General features: G+C 38.6%; 1 protein-coding gene across 1 annotated transcript in view; it reads left to right on the forward strand.

Moving 5' to 3' along the window:
* The first annotated feature begins 221 nt into the window (after positions 1-221).
* Positions 222-21,981, forward strand: part of ADCY1 (adenylate cyclase 1) — a 177,758-nt gene continuing 155,998 nt past the window's right edge. The window contains exon 1 of the mRNA XM_088150071.1: positions 222-1,036. Coding sequence (XP_088006197.1) covers positions 266-1,036 — 771 coding nt within the window. The 5' untranslated portion in view covers positions 222-265. The remainder of the gene's footprint in view (positions 1,037-21,981) is intronic.

A 21,981-nucleotide genomic window follows, 5' to 3' on the forward strand; every position in this document is an offset into this window, starting at 1 on the left:
CCTCTCCTCGGCGGTTGCAGTTGCGTGTGGCGGCGGCTCGGCGGGTGGGCAGCCTTCGGGGACTGCTGCTCTCTTTTCGGTCGGCTTTCAGTGTCTGCAGCCGCTCTTGCTCGCCGCCCCCACTGCCGCTTTCCCGCGTTCTCAAAAAAGGAGCCGCCGCCGCCGCCCCCCTCCCGCCCCTCTTCCCCCGGTTTCTCTCCTGAGCAGAGAGCGACGGGAGCGACAGCGGCCGAGGCAGCGGAGGAGCTTTCCCTCTGCGGGGTTTATGAATGGCCCTGACATGGAGGAAATGCCGTTTCAGAAAGTCAAGAAGAGCAAGAAGACGAGGAAGAAGAAATGTTGCCGCCGCCGCCGCTGCTGCTGCTGCTGCTGCTCCTCCACACCCGGGCCGCCGTTGGCGGCGCAGCCGCCGCCGCCACCACCTCCGCCCGCTGCGGGCAGTAGCAGCAGCGCCTCCGGAGCGGCGGCCGCGGCGGTGGGACCCGTCGGAGCGGGTCCCCCGGCACCCCTCCTGGACGGCGTCGCCTGCGAGGACCAGTTCGACTGCAAGGAGCTGGAGTCGCTCTTCCAGAACTACAATCTGAAGCTGGAGCAGACGTCGACGCTGAAGGCGCTGGCCGTGCTCATCGCGCTGACGGCCAGCCTGGCGCTGCTGGAGCTGCTCTCGGGCCCCAGCCTGACCATTTCCAAGGGCTCCCATCCGGTACACTGTATCATCTTCCTCTCCCTCTTCATCGTCACCAACGTAAAGTACCTGCAAGTCACACAGCTGCAGCAGATCGTGAAGCTCACCTTGCTCTTCAGCTTTACCTTCGCCTTCCTCTGCTGCCCTTTCTCGGTGGGCGCCTATGGCATGGAGCCGCCCAGCGCCCCCGAGCAGGGCATGTGGCAGCTCATGCTGGTCACCTTCGTCTCCTACTCCCTCCTGCCCGTCCGCACTCTCCTGGCCATCGTCTTCGGTTTGGTGGTGGCGGTCTCCCATCTCATCGTCACTGCCACTTCAGTCAGTGCCAAGAGGCAGCCCCTCTGGAGGACGGTGAGTAGGTCTCCCCCAAACTGCTCCTCACCTGGCTGTGCCTCGGTCCTCAAGGGGGAGAAGGGGGACCATGCTGAAAAATAGTGGTCACAGTATACAGTATGTGAATATGATCTTCTTGGGGACTGATAATGATTAGGACAAGCCAGCTGAATCTCTTCTTAAAAACATGGGTGCAAGATTTTTAGAATAAGAACTTTATTTCTGGTATTATTTTTCAAGGTTCTCACAAATGCCAACAGTCTTCTTGATCTTGTACAATTCTATTATGCAAACAGCAAACTTTTTTGCGAAAGATTGTTTGAAAAATTAAATGTTATGGGAATCTCTCTAACCATAAGGCTTGGAACTGCAACATGATTTGCAGTTCATGATGAGAAGTATTGTATGTTTTCTGGATATTGGATGCACGTGAGAAGGCTTCTCTTACAGGTTAGAGCATAATATCTGATGAGGAAATCTGGTAGAAGTAAAGGGTAGGAATGGCACTGGCATTGGCATGAAGTCCTCTTAGATTGCAGATTTTTGGTACACTGTATGAATAATTGCTCTGGCTGTCTCAAAAAGTGCATATGCTGTTTGTTTTTTGGGGATAGAAAGGATCTGACAGTGTGGAACTGGTACTGTGAAGCATATCTCTCCCTATGAATATATGTGCCTAATATATATTCATTATATGCCTAATTTGGGGATATTTTTAAAATGAAAAATGTGGGGTATGGTTGATAGATGATTACAGAGAGCTAAAAACAGTCTATCTTTGAGTGGTGGAACACCCTTGTAAACATTAGGTGAGCAACAAGGGATACAAGAAAGTTTGAATTAGGTAATCTGTGGGGTTGACAGTGAGGAATTGATGTGAAGGAAATTATTTCTTTATATGAAAACATTAGAAAGGCAAACTGTTGTTTTTATTATTATTCAAGAAAACTTTACACCATCCCCTTCTCCAGTTTCCCAAGCAGACTGATATTTTCTCTTACCTCTTGTTCCATAGCCTAATGGGAAAATCACTCCACCTCCTTGAGATGTTTGTGGCATTTCTACCCGATTCTTCTTAGTGGCAGCAGATTCTTCCTCCACTGTCTGTATGCAATATCATCCTGTTTAACTTCTTAAGAGGCTTTCTTTCCTGAATTATTCCTATGAAAAGCTGCTCTGCACCATCTTTAGGAATGTGCTGTTGCAATTTCCCCTCCCCCTGCCTCAAGAAAGGCTATTTATATTCCTGCAGGGCTTCCTCAGGTGTCTACAGTTTTGCACACTTGTACTGGGAATAAAGGAAGAGAATAGGGATGGTTTACATATTCGAGTCTGCTGGACCAGCACATCAACAAGCCTAGCTTTTATATGCAATTCTGTTTTGAATCTAAGTTGAAAGAGATAAAAGAGAGATGGGGACTTATTTACTGTTGTCTTTGGCAGTGCACAGATTGTTTGTTTTTTTAAGAGGGAATAGCTATTTGATTTGGGAGAATCTATTTTGATCAGAGAATAATACAAAAGGAAACAAAACAATTGCAACCTTCTATTGTGCTTTCTGAGGTTGTTTTCCCTGACTGAATAAGATTGTCGTGACACACAAACATAAACACCCTCTGCCACAACCATGAACACAACCCACAAGCATAGGCATGAAATCATGTCTGATGGTTAGCATGTTTTTGTCCTGGATTTTTGAGCACAAGCTCACTTAACACATGTATGTATACACCCCAGGGAAATACATGTAGCCAGACAATTTACACAGGATTACTCTTTGCTCACTGCCTCTGAACTGGTAGACAGAATAAATTGTATGTTTTCAGGAGAGAGAGAGAGAGAGAGAGAGAGAGAGATAAGCTGAGCATTATGATTTGCCCAGATAATCTGGTAGCCTATTTTTAAGTTCATGATTTAGAGATGACTAGGAAGGAAGAAAATGTGGGCAATTGAAATTTAAACAATAATTAAGGACTTTTGAATAAATCATTAGTTTCCAATGCAATTGTAATAAAATATAATGAGAAACCCTTAAACATTTCATTCCAAAAGCAAGTGAGGGTGTTTGACAGCATCTAATGCCTTTGAAAAATAGATAGAGCAAAGTTTTTCTTTGCATATTTTAAAAAGATAGATTAAAATAAATTGTATTATTTTGTTAAGTAACCATCCTCCAACTGTTTTGCCCATATTTCTCCTGTCACCTACTTATTTAGGAAGTAAATGCATCAACAGTTTAATTTTAATCATATTTACTCAGTTCATGCTACTCAGAAGACATCCCAACAGAGAAATGGCACTCACTTCTTAGCAAAAAGGGTTAAAATTTCTACTTTATAATACAAATCTAAGTGGATATAGCATTGGCTGTACCATCTTACATCTTTGGGGGTGGAAGGACTGAATGAATTTGGACCTAGTGGATACAAAGCCTGAGGAAAAGTCACCCCTTCTTTGCCACATTCCAGGGGGGTATGGTGCCAGTGGAACCACCAGCATTAGGACATTTCCTATGGCATTTCCACAGGTACAACTGGTCCACCAAGGCAGGTGCACGTCGTACCCCGCCCCCTTCCACCAGTATTGTTCCTTTCCACTGACAGGATGTTCCCTGTTCCATCCTAACGCTTGTCTGGTGGCTCTAGGGCTAGATTCTCTGATTTCAGTAGGATTTAGGCTGCCTAATTGCGTGTAGAATTTCCATATAAGTATCATTCCCATTCAAATATGCTTGGAAGTAATCTGGTTTAAATCAGTATAGCTTGCTCCTGGTAAATGTATTTTTTACAGGCCTTCAGAGCTCTTAACTGAGGCTAATGTTTCATGTATAAATTGTTTAACTCCTCAGAAAGAGAATTTCAGAAGCTCCTGGGATGTTAAATGATTTTTGATTATATTAGGCAGAAGAAGCCTTTAACCAGCTGAAGGTGACTTGATGATTTATACATATAAAACAACAAAAATGGTGTGAGTTAAAATATTAGGCGAGGCAGAATCAAAGCATTCTACCAGGTAGGTGCCATGTTACCTCTCAGCCTCTCCTGCTGATCATTACCTGGGAGTGTGTGTATGTATTTATTTGCTTATATACTTAGTAGATTTGTTAAAGCCGCTCAACCCCAAAAAGACTTTGGGCGAATTACAACGTATCCAATATGTTTAGTTAGAAAACACAACATGACTTCCCGGACTATGCCTGGTTTATGGAGGACTGCGTTATTTTGTGCTATTTAAGTAACTGAAGTCATTATTTTATAGCCAAGGATGTCACATCTATGTAAAATAACCCATGTTATCCAATGGGAAGATAAAGGATTAATATTTTATCTTATTTAATCCTCTGGTGTTTTTTATGAAAGTTAAGGAATAAAATTAAATAATTGTTTAAATAAAATAGTGCAATTTGTGTGTGGCTTTTTTTCCCTTTTATTTTTTGCATATAGGAATGGACATTTGAAGGGAACATTTAATTACCGTTCATGCTATCTCAATTAGCATCCAAAATGTCATCCCTGATGCAGTTGCATTCATCCCTTGTAGAAATTATACATGATTTTAAGGGCTCCCAGAGCAAACACCTCCATGTATCCCTTAATCTGGAAGACTGGCAGAATGGATCCTGAGATTCACTAGTGTTGGATCTACTTGAGCATTCTGTGCAGAGGTGAAGTGGATTTTCTAATAATCATGATGTTCCAATAAATACCTTATGCCAAGCTTGTTTATAATGATAATATATTTAGTCATGCTGCATCTGAACATGGGAGACATCAGAACAATCACTGGATTAGGGAATTAATGTGAAGGGGACTGAAAGATTTCATAGACAACCAAGAGGGAAGTAAAATCAATGATAAGGAATCTAGAAAAGTGGTAGGGAATAAGAAATTATGTCAAGAACCATCAAGGGTTTCAAATACTGAGCAAATCTCTTGGCTGTTGTGAAAGTGAGATACCTCTATGAATGAACTGTGAGAACTGTTTAATATAAAAATATTATATCATTTGATTGAAAGTCTGTATATTTAAAGTTTTTTTTATCTTTGAGGCTTAGTTTGTAAATGAGAAGATTGCCAGTGAATTGTACCACAAGGGAAACAAACACAGTGATGTCTGTCATATTATACTGAATATAAACATCTCGATTTTGATATGGTAGCTGTATAGTCGTATTAAATAATTTTATATTTGCTTATGCATTCCACTCAGTTTCTCTTTGCTTATTTTTATTAAAAATACTAAAAAATAGACTTGTCTGGCTCTGAGTGAATGATCACCTAATGACTAAAAAGTTATTAGGGGTGATAGTTTTTAACATTATTGGAATTAATCAATAGCCTATTTCAATTCATTGGTAATTTGAGCAGGGTACAATTTAAATAATAATACTAATAAACTAATTCCTTCCTAGTTATATATTCTCCACAATAGAAAAAAAACTATAATATAATACATTTTACATTATATGATTAGCATTTTTAAAACTGTCTTCAAAGGAAATTTAAGTGGCAGACAACTTGTTTATTGATCTCAATGGCAAAATGTCCAAAATCTTTTTTCATGCAGGTAATAAAAATTTAAATCAAATGCTGGAATGTTATTTGATGTTTTAAATTGAAACTTATTTTTCTTCCACTTCATTTTTTAGATGGTTAGTTTATCATTAGCTTTAATGCTGTGATAAATTTAACTATCCATATTCCTTTGCTGTTTACAAAGACAGCTTCAAAACAAAAAGGAAGAACTATTGGTAAAAATGATGTTCTACATGTATAAATATGAATCTATATATTTATGACTATGTAACCTCCACAGATACGGGAAAATTTTTAAAATTTTTGTTTCATATCAAAGGGAGTTGTCAGAGTTTTATGTTTGAATAAGCATGTCCATGAAATAAAACACATTTTCTAATGAAAAGGTATCTAACAAGATGTAGATTTTCTGTGATTTTCACTGTTTTCCCACACTGCTCCTGCTTTCTGATTTCTGTTCAAGGACTTTTTCAAAATATTCAGCACTTTGATTCATTAGGGATGACTTGCTGTTGAATAACATCTTAATACAGCATGATGTGTCATTAATCCATATGGGGTCTTTTGTGTTATCTTGTCTGTTGTGGTTTAATTTCCTCTTCACAAATAATACATTGGGAAATGGTTATCATTCTGTTTCTTTCCCTGGTCTGAGTGGAACTCACAATTAGGTTGTTCGTTTGTTTGCTTAGATTAGCAGGTAAAATAATTATTATCTCTGAAAATAATCATAGAATAGAAGGGAATCAGTGAATCATGACATTAAAATTTAACTGATTTAACATTTAACTGATAAAATCCCTTAAACCACGACAAATTTGATGTTAGATAGATATCAAATAGTAATTACAAACACTCAAGTTAATTCAGGAAATCATTATGAATCAATGCAATAAGTAGTTAAATTTACTATGTGCTCAAGTATTTTTATAACCAAAATATTACACAAATATGTATATGAATTATAATGAACTGAATAGCCCAAAACATGTAGAATTGGTTTAAAGCAGAGAGTATATATATGCTTAACTGTTACTGAATGCTCAGACTCCAAATAGATGTTCTGCTCAAGTTAGTCAACAGAGGATACCACTAGAAATTTAGGGGAACAGCGGGGTACAAGCACAGTTAGTACAATAGAATGTAGGAGGGAAGGAAAAAGATGCAAGCTTAATGGAAGAATCCATCTCCACATAAAGTCTGTAATTTTGTTTTTGAAGAGGCAGCCACCACCATCAGTGGTATCTCTAGAAAACCAAGATGATACCAACATTACGACACATGTGTTGATGGCATTACATAAATGTACTTGTGTCCCAAATTCTGGCACGATTATGTGAGTCATTGGCATTTGCACAATGCACTCATGTATATTATGTCATTTTTTCCCCCTCTTGAACTGCTTAGACACCTGTGCACAGCACTTTTAGAAATGGAAGAGACCAAACAAAATATAATATCTTGAGTACAAAATAATTATAGAAGAAATCAATGAACATATGAAATATCACAAACAATGGAAAGAACCTAGAAGTTATGGTTTCGGTTTTGGTTTCTATTTTTGAGAATCCAAGATAGAATGAGAAGTATACGTTGGCTCTTAAAGGAAGCAGTAACATTCATAACATCATAATACGTGTTCCCAGGTGACCTGCAGCTGCTAAATTATTAACACAATACACAATCAATATTCTTATACTGTATAGAGGTGTTCAGAAAATTTCATCTGTTCTCAAATGGCATGTGAACTTAATGGATAGTCATCCACTCTGAACCATGGAAGGTGAAACCAAAATGGCAGTGTTGCTATGTAGCTTTAGTACAGTTTGGGTATCTTTGTGGATTCAATTTGGTGCCTTCCAATAAAGGAAAGTAACCAAGAAAATTGAACCATGCAATGGAAGATGAACAGTGTATAAACCTCAAGGGCAAAGGATGTTCATCACTATACACTATGACTTTTCAAATGTTCTGTTGGACATTCTAACACATTTAACTATATACAATATCATGCCAAATTTAGTTTATATCAGTGCATAACTTTTAAAATCTAAATTGGTTAATATTATGTAGGAGTTCTCCTCATTCTCCTAGCCATAATTCCATACTGTTTTGGGCATTCTATTGGCGTATTTGCACTAGCTGATCAGTATACTTCTATAGCACAGGTTCCTTATTTTGGTTGTTGAATATGTTGCTGATTGTTAATGTCATTCCTGAAATGTGGCACCCAGAACTGGATGCAATATTTTAGAAACAGTCTGGAGGGTGGAGAGAAAACTTTTATAGAATTATTCTGGTACAGGAGCCCGAAACTTACTTGACTGCCAAATCCCACTGATCTCAGTGGGAATTATTTTTGAATAGGCATGAAAGGATTTAACTAATTTATTGTACTTTAGATTTTAAATATTCATGTATACTGTCTTGAGATGCAGAGTTTGGATGAAAGTGCATTTTATATATTCTTAAAATTCATCAGTACATTTCTGCTTCTCCCAGATCAGCTAGAAGCTGAACTTAAGAAACTGTGCTGTAAAAAATTATATTGTTTGTCACATAATTTTAATTTGTCCTGTAGGATTGCTATATTCCAATTCAATTCTGATGTGAGGTGGCAGGTTAAATGGTGGTAACTGATCCATAGTGAACATGAAATATGTGCAACAAATTAGCACCAACATGATTCTACCCTATAAAGATAATTTTCCTGTCTTTATCATCAGTACAGGTGCAGATTTCATAGGTCAGTCAGATGTTGAATGAAAAGGGCTATTCAAATATTTTATTAAAGATACACTTAGCTAGAACTAAATAGAAATGAAATATTGATTGTTTTGACTCCAAAATCCCATTACTGTAGTAAATGCATTTTAGGAAGTACCATCTTCATATATAAATGTGTTCAATGCTTTGTTTATAGAATGCTCTGCCTTCCTTTGTTTAATAGCATAATTCACTAAATATTTGTTCCAAAGACTATCTTGTTGAACTTTTTTTTTTTTTACCTTTTTAGGTAATTTAGTATCAGGTAACAACCTTACTGAGAAAAATTGGCTGGATGTAAAAAAATGCCAACATTCAAGCGTCCGTAGAAAGACTATAGAAAAGAAATGCATGGATATTTATTTATATATTTCTGATGGGCAAATGAAGAAGGCATTTTTATTGCAAAGCCATTTCCTAGTTTACATTTATCATAGCACTTGGCACACCTAATTGATCTTGGCTAATCTCAAAAAAGCCAAGCAGGCTCCCATCCAAAGCAGGTGCAATTTACTTACATGCTGTTGCCAAGAAAACAAAATGGGTATGTCCAGAGTTGGACCCAACTTGAGGGAGACTTAATTTTTTTTTTCCTGGTTAATATAAGAGAGTTAGCTTTCTTCTTTCATTCATATTCTTGTTCTTAGGTTCTCATTATATACTTTATAAAGTATATAAATAAATTTATACACAAAATGTATACATAAATAATAGTCCATACCAGGTAAAACACTTCATTCTTGGCATTGTGTTTGAGCACCACTTGAACGTGCTGTATTCTATTCTTCTAAATACCTCCTGATAGCTGAACCATGAAGCTCTCTAGGGACTGCAGACTCTGAGTGTTCAGAGATAGGGAAAAAGGAAACTTGTTAAATACCTGAGTCAAAATATGTTACCGATATACATTTCTAACCTTTCTGTTGGCTTCCACCACAGAATATAAGGCTACACAGCAACATAGCACCTAGTCTCTGTAGTACGGCTGGCCCAAGACATCTAATTAATTGTTTGCATGAAGTAGCTTGTAGTGATTGTATAGCAAATATAATAGTCTCTCTCTTTCTTGACTGAATTAATTCAGCCTGAATTAATTCACTCTGTTATAGCAAAGACATTTTTCAGGCATCTGTAATTGCACTTATGATGCTCTCTAAAAAGACTGTAGTAATTATCCACCCACATAAAATTAGGAAATAAAGGTATTATTAATAAACACACAAAGTGCTATGCTTCAAACATATATAAATGTAGCACAGATTACTGTTCAGAGGAGAACTGTACTTGAGAAGCACTTACATTTGCTCAACTCTCTTTTCTAGTTAGAGCTGAAAGTAAACCTTATATTTGCAACAGTTTGCATAACATCAAGGAATCAGATCATCGTGCTGTTAGGAAGGCTTGTTACTGTTAGCAATTTGTGGTGTAGGCCAAGAACCTTTCAAAAAAGCATTGTATTGTTTCATGTTATGTAATATCAGCATTTGTTGTAAGCTACCCTGGGCATGTTAATTAGCATTAAATGGGAGGGGTATAAATTTTAGAAATAAACATGGTGTTTTTTCACTACAAAATATTCCTCGCCATATAATATTCTGATGAATATTTTTTTCAGGGAATAACCTTTGCCATTATTAACAGTTCACAACATGGACATGGTTGGAGGTACCAAGTGCAGGTTGTGTAACTGGCTTCAGATTCTACTCTACATAGTGTAATGGGGGGGGGGGGGATCCTACAGAGAGAGATGGGAGCCCTATACTGCATTATAAGTGCAATAACAGATGCCTGAAAAAGCCTTGAGGGCATTTTCATGTACAACAATCTTATCTATAACTGCAAAGCTATTACCTTGTGTGCAGAATGAACATGGAATACATGTCCATTTGATGCAGATATATTTATTTGGAAGACTGGCTTTCTATACATGGAAACGGAGACTTGTATATGCTTGGCACACACTCCTATTTTCATGCATCAAACAAAATTTATCCTGTATAAGTACTGTGTATATCACAGAATGTTCATCTGTGACATCATGCTAGGTTATACTTGAGGCAATTTTGCAGAACACATTTTCAAGATTTTTGTCTGTATTAATTCTGAATATTAAGATATAAATATTTTGATATCTTACATTGACATATAAATAATATAATCTGCATTGTAATACTTTGCTTTTGTATAAAAAAAATCTACTGATCAGTCCTAACTAAAGGCTAAATTCATGCTGTACTGCTTGAGATGCCAGACTTTATGGACCAACTTCTGTGGGCCAATTTATACTGATTAATCTTTTCTCCCCATTTCTGACTAAGACAGAATGTTGGATATTGACAGGCAAGCTAATAGGCAACAGCTAGTTAATATGGCTCCATGATTGCTGTCTTAAGCTTTTGCAATTTCACTTGTAACTTTTCCCAAAACTCCTTGGGAATGGGCTGGAACTTTCATCCTGACCATTCCAGTAACTTGTTGAGATCACTAGGCGTATGCCCAATAACACTCTTTTCAGAAGCCAATTCTTTTCTTTTTTCAAAGTATGAACCCCAGCTATAAGAAATTTGCATGTTCCTACAATAGAGGAAAGTTGAATCAGCAAAAATAATCTCCCTTTTCTATTCTGTTAGAGGATTCAAATATGTACTGTGAATGGAAAGAGCCCTTCCATTTGTGAGAAGATTATTCAGGATTCAAAAATATCTTAAAATGATACTATAATCATAAGTCACTAAAAGCTTTCTTTGTGGTTAGTCTCATTTTCAAATTGCAGGCCTTGAGTATATATTTGTAGAAAGGCACAAAATAAATTATTATTATCATTATCATTATCATCATCATCATACTTCATTCATTAAAACACATGCTCAAGATGTTTTGATGTGGCTAATTAATATTGTGAAATCATCTTTTTATTACTGGAAATAACTGTCATATGTCCAAAAGATTTGACAATTATGCTTTGCCTGTCCTCATAATTATTCTTGTTTTAGTGGGAAGAGAAGCTGAACAGGAATGATTTGTCAGGAGCCCACCAGCTGGCCTGTGATATGCAGAAACTTGGTTAAGGTCTTCTTTTAAGTTACTGTTAATGGTTCTTTCTCTTTTAAGTAAAATGTTCTTTTCCCTTGTCCAAATTCAGAACAGGATTAGAGAACAAGAGTAACAACTATATGAAAATGTGAATATAGAAGAGGAAAATAAAATAAGCAGGTTTTTAGAAGTTTATTATGCAGATAGTAGTTGAAAAATAGTGTGTTGTGTGGACAAGAGGACCATGAGAATACTGGTTAAGAGTGGGGAAAGTTGCATGAGCTCTACCCAAAAGAATGTGCAGACTTACTCCTTCTTTTTTTGTAAAATCTGTATATGAGGAAATGGCATTTCAAATTCAGGTTAGTGATGCAGCTTTTTCTCTCTCTTTTTAGGATGTTTTTCTTCAATATACATTTTAAGGAAATGTTCACATCTCTTTAAATCTCTGGTTGTATCATGTAACTTTTGATGCCATAGCAGTATGGGTAATGTCAAAATCAATTTTTAAAAGTCCAAAACCCTCCCTCCCCCATCTCCATAATGACTTAAGGCATGTCCTGTTTGTCAGTTGTGTTTTACTAAAAGTGGCTTCCAGCTGTTTAGAATTTGAGCTTTCCCTGCATTTAATAGATTAAAATTGTTTCACCCAGCTGAATTAGTAGGAAAAAAAGTAGAGAAAAAGTTTTTAATTAATATTATTCTTTCACCCTTTTGGAAATTTATTTTATTCTGGATTTTATCCTTTAGATTCATTTGGGTACTGCTTTTCTTGGGTGGTAGTGAGAATTTCCACTGAACATAACTGACATGCTCTGTTTTCTGTAATATTTTGCTCATAGTCATGTAGTCAATTATTTATTTGTGATTTTTCATTAATGGGTGAAGCAGAATGACCTTCTTTACTAAAAAGCAAGCAGAAGATTTATATTACAAAAGACTATAGCTATGGTGACCATATTTTCTTGGAAAAAATAAAGGAGAAACCTGAAAAAGGGGCAAATCTAAAAGAGGTTCATAAGGATAAAAAAAAATTAATTGTTTATGTTTATAAACAATTTATAAAGGAAAATTCAAGAGCAAAACCAGGAAAAACTTTACAAAAGCACATATTCTAATAAAAATATCTAAAATCAAACAGTATATGTACATTTATTTTTTTAAAAAAATGATTTCCATATTTTTCACATGAATGTGAAAGACTGTGCTTTAAGTGGTACCATTTGTACGATAAAATTAAATGACTAAAATTAAGGACAAAAGTGAGTTTTTGAAAAATAAATAAATCTAAAGGACAGCTTTCTGAAATAAGGGACCGTCCTTTATAATAAAGGACCCATGTCTTTGTATTTATAGCCAGAGTGGCAGTACTGGAAAACTGAGAACTAATAGATGAGTTATATATGTCTAAACCACAATTCATAAAGTATACTACATAAGCAATAGAAGGAAGAAGAAGACAACAGCTGGTGGAGGGAACTTTATTTTATTTAGCTACAGAAAGAAATCATGATGGCATTTCTTGTTCACTGAATAAAGTTAAAAATGCAAAACAACTCAAGAGTGGTCTAAGATATGGAAAGAATATCTGACTGTCTTTAGTGGTAGTGAAAATATAATTATTCACTAAATTGGTAGTTTCTGTCTTTAATTGTACAAATGTAGAGTGGATTCAAACCTGAGTGGATTCTTTGCATGGCCAGTCTTGGAATAGTTGTTGGCTAAATAGTGTCGTAGTGATTCTTGGGTTTGCAGTTGTCTTTTATGGATAGTTAGAGTTAGAAGTGCCCATGGGTACATGTATATCATGCCAGCCTTCTATAACCTAAGGCTAAAAATTTGTGAGTTTTTTCCATACTAGTAGATTATGCTACTGTTTTATAGCACTACATTTGTAATTTCAATAGCTTGAAATAATTATCACTTTGTAATAAAAGTGGTAAGAGTTTTCTGGAAACTCTCTCTTGCTTTTTGTTATGACTGCCCCTGTAGACCATGTAGAGGACAAAGGAGATTATGTTCTCTTATCTCTTATATCACCATATTGTATAATCTTGGGGTGCCCTTATTTATTTATTTATTTAAAATTAGCCTATTCCAACATTCTGAAATCTGGAAACAAAAAATGGTTGCTCCTTAGAAGAGAAATTGGCCATTTTTCTCTGCTTAGTTTCCATTGGAGCTTTTCCAATGGAATAACTGCCCATCTACGATAAAGTCAGGAGAATGCCATGAGTTCTGACAGAAATGTGTATGTAGTTATGAGAGGAAATATGGATTGAGAACCAGGAGACCTCAGTAATGATCTGGAGAAAAGGGGATAGACTAGAGAACTAACAAAATCTTCACTTAGTCCATTTGCATTCTCAGGGTAGGCAAATAAAAGTTTAACTAGGAAAGAAATCAAATTTCAGCTTATATTGTCTTATGAGAACTATTTTTGTTGAATGTCAGCTTATTTTGCCAGAAGTTAAAGTGTGTTGAGTTCTTCCATAAATGCAAGAACTCTTTCCCAAAACTGATAAGCTGGTAAATTTGAACTTCTTTATTCATACCTTATTGATAGATTACTGTAGTGCCATGACAACAAACATTAAAATTCAGTAATAAAAAAAAATGTTTTGTTTAAGGTGACATTATTAGATTACATTAATTTCTACTTCAAAACCCAAGATATTGGAATATAAACTATGCAACTGATGGTTCATATCATGTAAAATATCAGGGATTTGGGCCATTTTCTCAGTAGTGATTTATAGCATCTTATATTATTTAGCTATCATTGTGCCAATACAGGTGGTCTTCACTGAACGACCATTCATTCAGTGACTGTTCAAAGTTACAATGGTGCTAAACAAATGGTAGTTATAGCAGGTCCTTGAAGTTTCAGCCGTTGCCGCGCCCTTGCAGTCACATGATCAAAATGCAGGCGTTTGGCAGCCCATCTGCATTTATGAACACAGCATGTGCTTCAACTCCCCCCACCCACCTGTCTCTCCCCCATCTCTGTCCTTTTGGCTGCCCTGCACTCTGTCGCTGCTGCCTAACCTTGCCATCCCTCACTGTCCCCCAGCTGACCTTTGCCATCTTCTTTGTCTTAGTGCTGATGAGGCATGCCCAGCCAAGGCAGCTGCTGGCTCTTCAAGTCAGTGTTGACTCCTGGCAACTGCTTCAACAAGTCCCTGAAGTTTTCTTGACAAGATTTCAAAGTGGTTTGCCATTTCCTGCTTCCCAGGGCTGAGAGAGAGTGACTGACCCAAGATCACCCAGCTGGCTTCATGCCTAAGGCGGGACTAGAACTCACAGTTTCTCAGTTTCTAGCCTGGTATCTTAACCACTATACCAAAATGCTCTTTTAGTTGTCATCAATATTTGGATGATACTCAGCTATATTTTTTTCCTGTGAACTTGGGATCTCTGGTGTTTCTGAATATTTTCAGACTGTAAAGAAGTAGATGTGGAAAAAAAGTGGAACTGAAAACAAACATGTCAAAGTGTGATCTCAGAGTTGGACTTCCAGATTTTAAAAATATGCCTATTAGAGATGGAATTGCACTCTTTTTAAACATCATGTTTGCAGCATGGATATCCTTCTGATGCAGCATAAAAGCTAGATAGCAACAACATCTCAGGAAAAGGAGAGTATTTTATCAGTTTGTCTGAAACCCAAGCATGTCCCTGCCTAGTAGAGGGTGAGACCTGGTTTTGATGACTTGTGTCTGGCAACCTCAAGGCTGGATTATTGCACTGTGCTCTTTATGGGGCAGTCCTTAAAGACAACCCAGTTCAAGGGGCTCACAATGCTCTATAAGGCTTTACTAATCTTAGGTCCAAACTTAAACGCTGCCTATGCCAGAATGAATTGAACGCAAAAGGAGAAGAGGACGGCAGAGGATGAGATGGTTAGATAGCATCACTGAAGCAATGAGCATGAAACTGAGCAAACTCAGGGAGGCAGTGAAGGACAGGAAGGCCTGGCGCAATCTGGTTCATGGGGTCACGAAGAGTCGGACACGACTTAACGACTAAACAAATGCCAGAATGATCTACTGTTAATTTCATTCTTACAGCATCAGTGGGTACCTGTTGTGTTAATGTAACAGACTATTCTGCTTTTTTCTGAGGCAGAATCCATGTTATGGAATAAATTGTCACTGGAACTGAAACAAAGCTTCCTCATTTCAATTCAGGGAAATGCTAAAAACATATTTATTCACTTAAGCTTTTTAATGTTTTAGAGTCTTAAAATTGTGCTTATTATTTTAGCAAATTACATTAGCTTTTAATGAAGTTTTTATTATTGCTTTTATTTTAGTTTTGTAAGGAGAGGGTGTGGCCGTGGCATAAACAATTTCTAAACAAATAAACACAGGTAAATTATTTTCATAAAAGGAAATACCACCGATAGGCAGAGAATAACTCTTCAATAGCTGCTTTTATGCATGTATTTGGGATGATTGATAAAATATTTTTATCAACATGTGGAGTAGAAAAACAATGAGATGTAATGACTGCATCTCAACAATATATTGATTATAACAGATACAAGGTTGCCTCTGCAAAATATTAATTACCAATTACTTTGCAGATAGAAATATGATTTATTGATTATTGATTTATTTGATTTATATAGCTGCCATCTCACATAAGTGACTCATATATACAGTACATGAGTATATAAGATATACTAGGCATGATATTGTATTATTCTTGTGTGGGTCTGTCCCCACTGGTCTTTAGTGATCACTTTAAGTCAACCTGGATAAAAAAATCAGGAGGAGTCTGGTAGCACCTTTTCCAAAAGGGAGGGGAAGGGGGAGGCACTGTTTTTTCTTCTAATATGTTCTGTTAGAGCTTTGGGTTACTTTGTTCATCCACCTTCATATTTCCACTCCTTTGCAGGTAAGGATTACTCTGTGGCCCTGATAATCATTGTGAAGGACAACTTGTAATGAAGGTTGTTGAAGAAGTTACTGTTTACCATGCTAAATTGAAAACAGTATCAAGAGTGCAGCTAAATTCTATGCACTGGGACATTGTACGTGTATGAGTTTAATATTTATAGGTCAAATTAGCATGGCCTGTGTTGAGTTAACATTTTTAACAGTAATGATCTCTTAACACATGTTGTTTGTATGCTAGATGTTACCCTGAAGGGTCTTCTACAGCTGTAACATAATTGGAGTCTAACCCAGTTTATTATAGAGTATAACAGGATTATTTTGGCATTACATAGAAAGCACACCATAATGCTTCCAACCAATTCCCTTCTAAAAGGGATATATTAATAGATGCTTTAAAAGAATCCCTTATGGGCCATTGTGTATATAGAAAGTAAAGGCTATCAACTAATTGCAATTAGTAAGTACTAAAGCCTTGATCCTACCTTTTGATTTATGGCTGCATTTATAATTTATTGAAGTGAAATGAAATTAATTTATGGGACAGGATACTCATCAGAAGTTATTCATTTCAGGTACAAGTTAAGCCTGATTTGAAGGAGACATCACCTTTACTCTACTGGGCTTAAAGGCAGTAAGCATGCTTCCCTTTGCAAAAGTCTAACAGACTTCATTTCAGGCACAAGGAGTATTAGAAACTAGTGCTAGGAGTAGACACAAGTAGACACACCAGATAGCAAAGGTGAGCTAGTTTAGGTGATTACAATTGTCAGGGGATTTTCTTCTTTATTTATTTGACATATTTATATAGCCGCCCATCTCACAAACATGTGACTCTGGGCAGCGTACAACATAACAACAGTTAAAAACGCCATACAATATAAAAACAATCAAAAATAAATAAAATAAACAGATAAAGTAAACAGTTAAAATAAACAGAGCCACCTTGAAGACTCTCCCTGAGATCTCTAAGGCTGGTAAAAAAACATGTTTTAAGGGCCTTCTGGAAGGCTAAGAGAGATGGGGCTAACCTCACCTGGGGGGGGGTAATGTTATTCCAAAGGGTGGGGGCCACAGCAAAAAAGGCACGCCACCTGGGTCCTGCCAGATGCATCTCCTTTGGAGATGAGACCCATAGCATGCCCCTCCTGCCTGATCTGGTGGGAAGGGTAGATGTAATCAGGAAGAGGTGGTCCCTCAAATAACCTAGTTTCACGCCATGTAGGGCTTTAAAGTTCAAAACCAGCATCTTGAATTGTACCTGGAAGCAAACTGGCAACCAATGCAGAACAGAGGTGTAATGTGTGCCCTCCTAGGGACACACACAACTGTCTATTCAGCTGCATTCTACAGCAGCTGAAGCTTCTGGATGTTCTTCAAGGGCAGCCCCATGTAGAGCACATTATAGTAATCCATTCTGGAGGTAACCAGGGCAAGAGTGACTGTGAGTAGAGCCTCATGGTCAAGGAATGGGCACAACTGGCGCATAACATGAAGCTGTGCAAAAGTCATGCATCTAGAAGAATCCCCAGATTGCACACCACCTGTCAGTACCACCCCATTCAGTACCAAAGATGGTAAAGTCCCAGAACCAGAAGGCCACAAAACAGAGCCACTCAGTTTTGCCAGGGTTCAGCTGAAGCTGGTTCATACCAGGATACCAAGGCCACCAAGAGGTCAAGAAGAGCAAGAACAGATACACTACCCCTGTCCCATCTGGCCAGAGATCATCTAACAGCATGACCAATGCCACCTCAGTCCCATGCCCAGGCCTGAATCCCAACTGAAAGGGGTCCAGATAATCCACTTCATCCAGAGCCTACTGAAGCTGCTGCCCAACCACCTTCTCTACAACCTTTTCTAAAAAGGGGAGGTTCAATAGTGGATGAAAATTGTCCAGTATCGTAGAATCCAGGGATGGCTTCTTGAGGAAGAGGCAAACCAGCGCCATCTGGGGGGGTGGGGGGGTGGAACAGCCCCCTCTCTCAAAGAAGAATTAACCACTGCTAGGATCCAACCACACATTACCTTCTGGGCAGCCTTAACTAGCCAGGAGTGGCATGGATCTGAGGAGCAGGTGGCTGAGTTCACATAAGGACCCTGTCCACTTCCTCAGGCCCAACAGGATCAAAATGTTCCCAATAACCGGGCAATACTACACCCCAGTCATCTCCCTTGGACCTGTACCAAATCTGGCATCCAACTTGGAACAAATGCGAGCAATTTTTGTCTGACAGATGCTCTGAAAATCCCTCCGCACAGCCTTGTAGGTAGATCTCTAAGTCCTCCTTGCCCAGGAGGACTTGGGTCACCTTAAACAAGGCCACTGGTTCCCTATCTGTGGACGCAATAAGGGCGGAGAAGTATTGCCACTTTGCTGACCTTACTGTCACAAGGTAGGCCTTAATAGCGGCTCTTACCTGTGTTCGGTCAAGTTCATCCCTTGTCCTCCAGTAGTGCTCTAGACATCTCTTCTCTTGTTTCATCCCTCTAAGCAGCTCTGTTAACCATGGGGAGTGGTGGGATCCACGAGAGGAGAGAGCATGAGCATGGGCATGATCCCATCCAAGGACTCAGCCGCTCTTTCATGTCAAGCGACAGCTAAGGCTTCAGTTGGACTGTGCAGCAGAACTGTCAGGAGTAACCCGCAGCTCCCTCTGGAACCCATTAGGGTCCATCAGTTGCCAAGGGTGGACTGATCTAATAGGTCCTGACTCCCTGCACCAGGGGGCAGTGCCAGAGAATCTCATGGTCACCAGGGCATGATCTCACCATGACAGGGGAGACACCAAGAACTCCTCTAATTCCAGACCATGTAGCCACTGCTCCGACAAGAAAACAAGATCAGGGGTGTGACCACTGTCCCATGTCGGGTCCTTGATGACTTGGGATAGGCCCATGGCTGTCACAGTGGTCATGAACTCCTGAGCCACTTTAGACCCCACTCCCAGGGAAGGCAGATTGAAGCCCCAAACCATAAGGCTGGGGAACTCCACTGCCAACCCTGAGACCAAGTCAAGGAGCTCAGTCAGGGAGGTTGCTATGCAGCAGAGAGGCTGGTATGGAAGCAACAATCCCAACTGATCCCTAGAACCCAACTTAAGGATCAGGGTCTCACATCTGGTAACTTGTGAAGCAGCCCCTGAAAGCTGTAAGAGACTCTCAGATTACAATCACCACACCCCCACGCCTCCATGGAGTCTCAGCTGGGCACATTTCTGAAAGGGGGACTCCCTCCCCCTTGACCCAGCCAGATCTTGGTAATATACTCCAGGTCAGCTTTCTCATCTGCAATGAAATCACAGATGAGAGAGACCTTATTGCAGACCGACCTGGCATTTAGCAGCAGCAGCCAAAAGCCAGGGCCTCTGAAGATCCGCTGACCAGGAAATGGGGCCGAGTCCTGGGGGCTGGAACACACTGGTATAACTGGTATAAGACACCAGGTCTGCCTTCCCCACAAGCAGCCCTGTCTCCCACCACATCTTCCCATACCCATCACCACAAAGGTCAGAGCTCTTTTTCAGTTCTCTGGACCATTTAACATAAACTTGAAAATAGGCAACATTCTTTCTTCTGAAATTAACTTTTCTGTGTCCAAGGATAAATGCTTTTTATAGATCCCCTAAACTGAAGATTTGATGGAAACATCTTAGGTCTAAAGTAAGAACAATAGGACATCCATGCAGCTTTCTTGGCAGTGATACAAAAGTGGTTTGTCACTGCCTTCTTCTGGGATGTGTTCTCGATTTCTCAGATTACCCAACAGCCCTGGGATTTCCTGGTGATCTCCTATCTCAGTCCTAATCAGGTCCAACTCTGCTCAGTTTTTCCAAGATTACCCTGCTCTGGTGATATGTTCTGCTTGAAATATGTTTGTGTGTGTGTGTGTGTGTGTGTGTGTGTATGTATCTGTATATACATGCATGTGTATATACATGCATGTGTGTGTGTGTGTGTGTGTGCAAGTATGTGTGCATTCATATGCCAGAACGGGGATTGGATTGAAGTTGAAGATGTTAGGAAACAGGATCCGTGTGCAATTTTTCAATACTGCAAATATTTTATCTTGGCAGTAACGTTTTTTATTAGCTTATTGAAAGACCATATCTTCTGGAGCTCATTCCAGTATTCTTTAAAACAAATGCTGTGAAATTTGTTATACTTATTCATTACAATACGTCTGTGTTGCCCAGCTCAATCATGATTCTTGGCAGTTCACATAAAATACAATATTTTTAGTTATATTTTGTTATAAAATTGGAAACTTGACCACAACCTATTGTGTGTATTTTCCTATTGAATTCAAACCACCTTCCATTGTTTCCAATTCATATTTGCTTAGAGAACATCTTTAACTTCCAGGTTGAATGTGTTGCTGTTAATTTGCTGAATTTGCTGCTTTTATATAACTGTTTTGCTCCAGAAAAATAAATAAATCTAAATCTGCACTGGAAATGCTAAGCTTTGGCATAACTAGTTAATGTGTTTATGTGTACACAGTGCTGTAGTTGGGGGCAGATCTTTCAGAATGTTGAAGTTGGAAACATGGCTGCATCCATTGCCTGTGGCTTATGTATTTTGACCAATATCATGCTATTGAAACAGGGTTTGCTAGTTTTTATAATATTTCAGAAACTTTATTTTAGTACAGGTGAGACAGAAAAACTGTAGAAGTAAATAATAGTGGTTATCTCATAATCCCATTTGTTCTTAAAAATATATAAACTCTCCAGGCTTTTAAGTTTTTTTTTCTTTGAGATTTTTTCATAAATTTAAAAGTAATCCAGTCCTAAACTTAATCCAGGTTGGCTGGACTTTTTGCTACAATGTTTGATGTATTTTAATCTGGGAACCTTTGGTTAGTTATGCTTGAAATACACTGTCTGTGAATCCCAGCAGGTAGTCTACACTTAGCTAAACTTGTCTGGGCTTGGAAGCTAAATGTGGTGGTGTGGGCAGTTAATGGCACCAGTTATTCAGTGTATGCGACAGCACTGTTCTGTGAGTGCATTGACTACCAGTTTGCTTCTGGGTGCAATTCAGTGTGCTGGTAGTTACCTACGTGCTTGGGGCCAGGTTACTTACAGGACCATCTCTCTGGTCGTGTTGTTTCCACCCATACTATCCGATCCAGCAGGAGAGCACGCTGCAGGTACCATTGGCCAAGGAATGTTGGCTGGTGGGGCCCCATTGGACAGCCTTTTCTGCCATGGTGCCCACTCTCTAGAGTATCATCCCTCCAAAGATTAGGTTGGCCCCAACCCTGCTGGCTTTTGCAAGGCCTTGAAGATGTGGTTCTGTGCTCAATCCTGGGGTCCCAAGTATGTGATGGAGCCTGTCTCATGGTTATGCTGAGGGCTTTTTGTGATTCTCCAGCTGCTGTGTGTTTTATTCTTAGTTTTATTTTGTATTTGGAAATATTTTTTATTTATTTCAATGTTGTGAGCCGCCCAGAGTCATGTACTTGAGATGGGTAACAATATAAAGTGATTAAACAAACAAACAGGATGGAATGTAAATAGAACTTAAATGGGATTTCTCCAGGGAATACTAGGCTATAGGCTAGATAAACCACTTCCATACATTGATAAGAAAACTGCATAGATAAGGTCCATTTAATTGCCAGGTTAATTGAGGAGGTCCTTAAATTTTTTAAATGATATCAGAATAAATACATTGCACTTCTTTATCAGTAGGCTGTATCACTGTGGCACTGTTCCTGATT

This window comes from Python bivittatus, unplaced genomic scaffold (assembly GCF_059951505.1).
Source record: "Python bivittatus isolate LINGU-HERP-01145 unplaced genomic scaffold, Pbiv_v1 ctg000610_np1212, whole genome shotgun sequence".
Lineage (NCBI taxonomy): Eukaryota > Metazoa > Chordata > Lepidosauria > Squamata > Pythonidae > Python > Python bivittatus.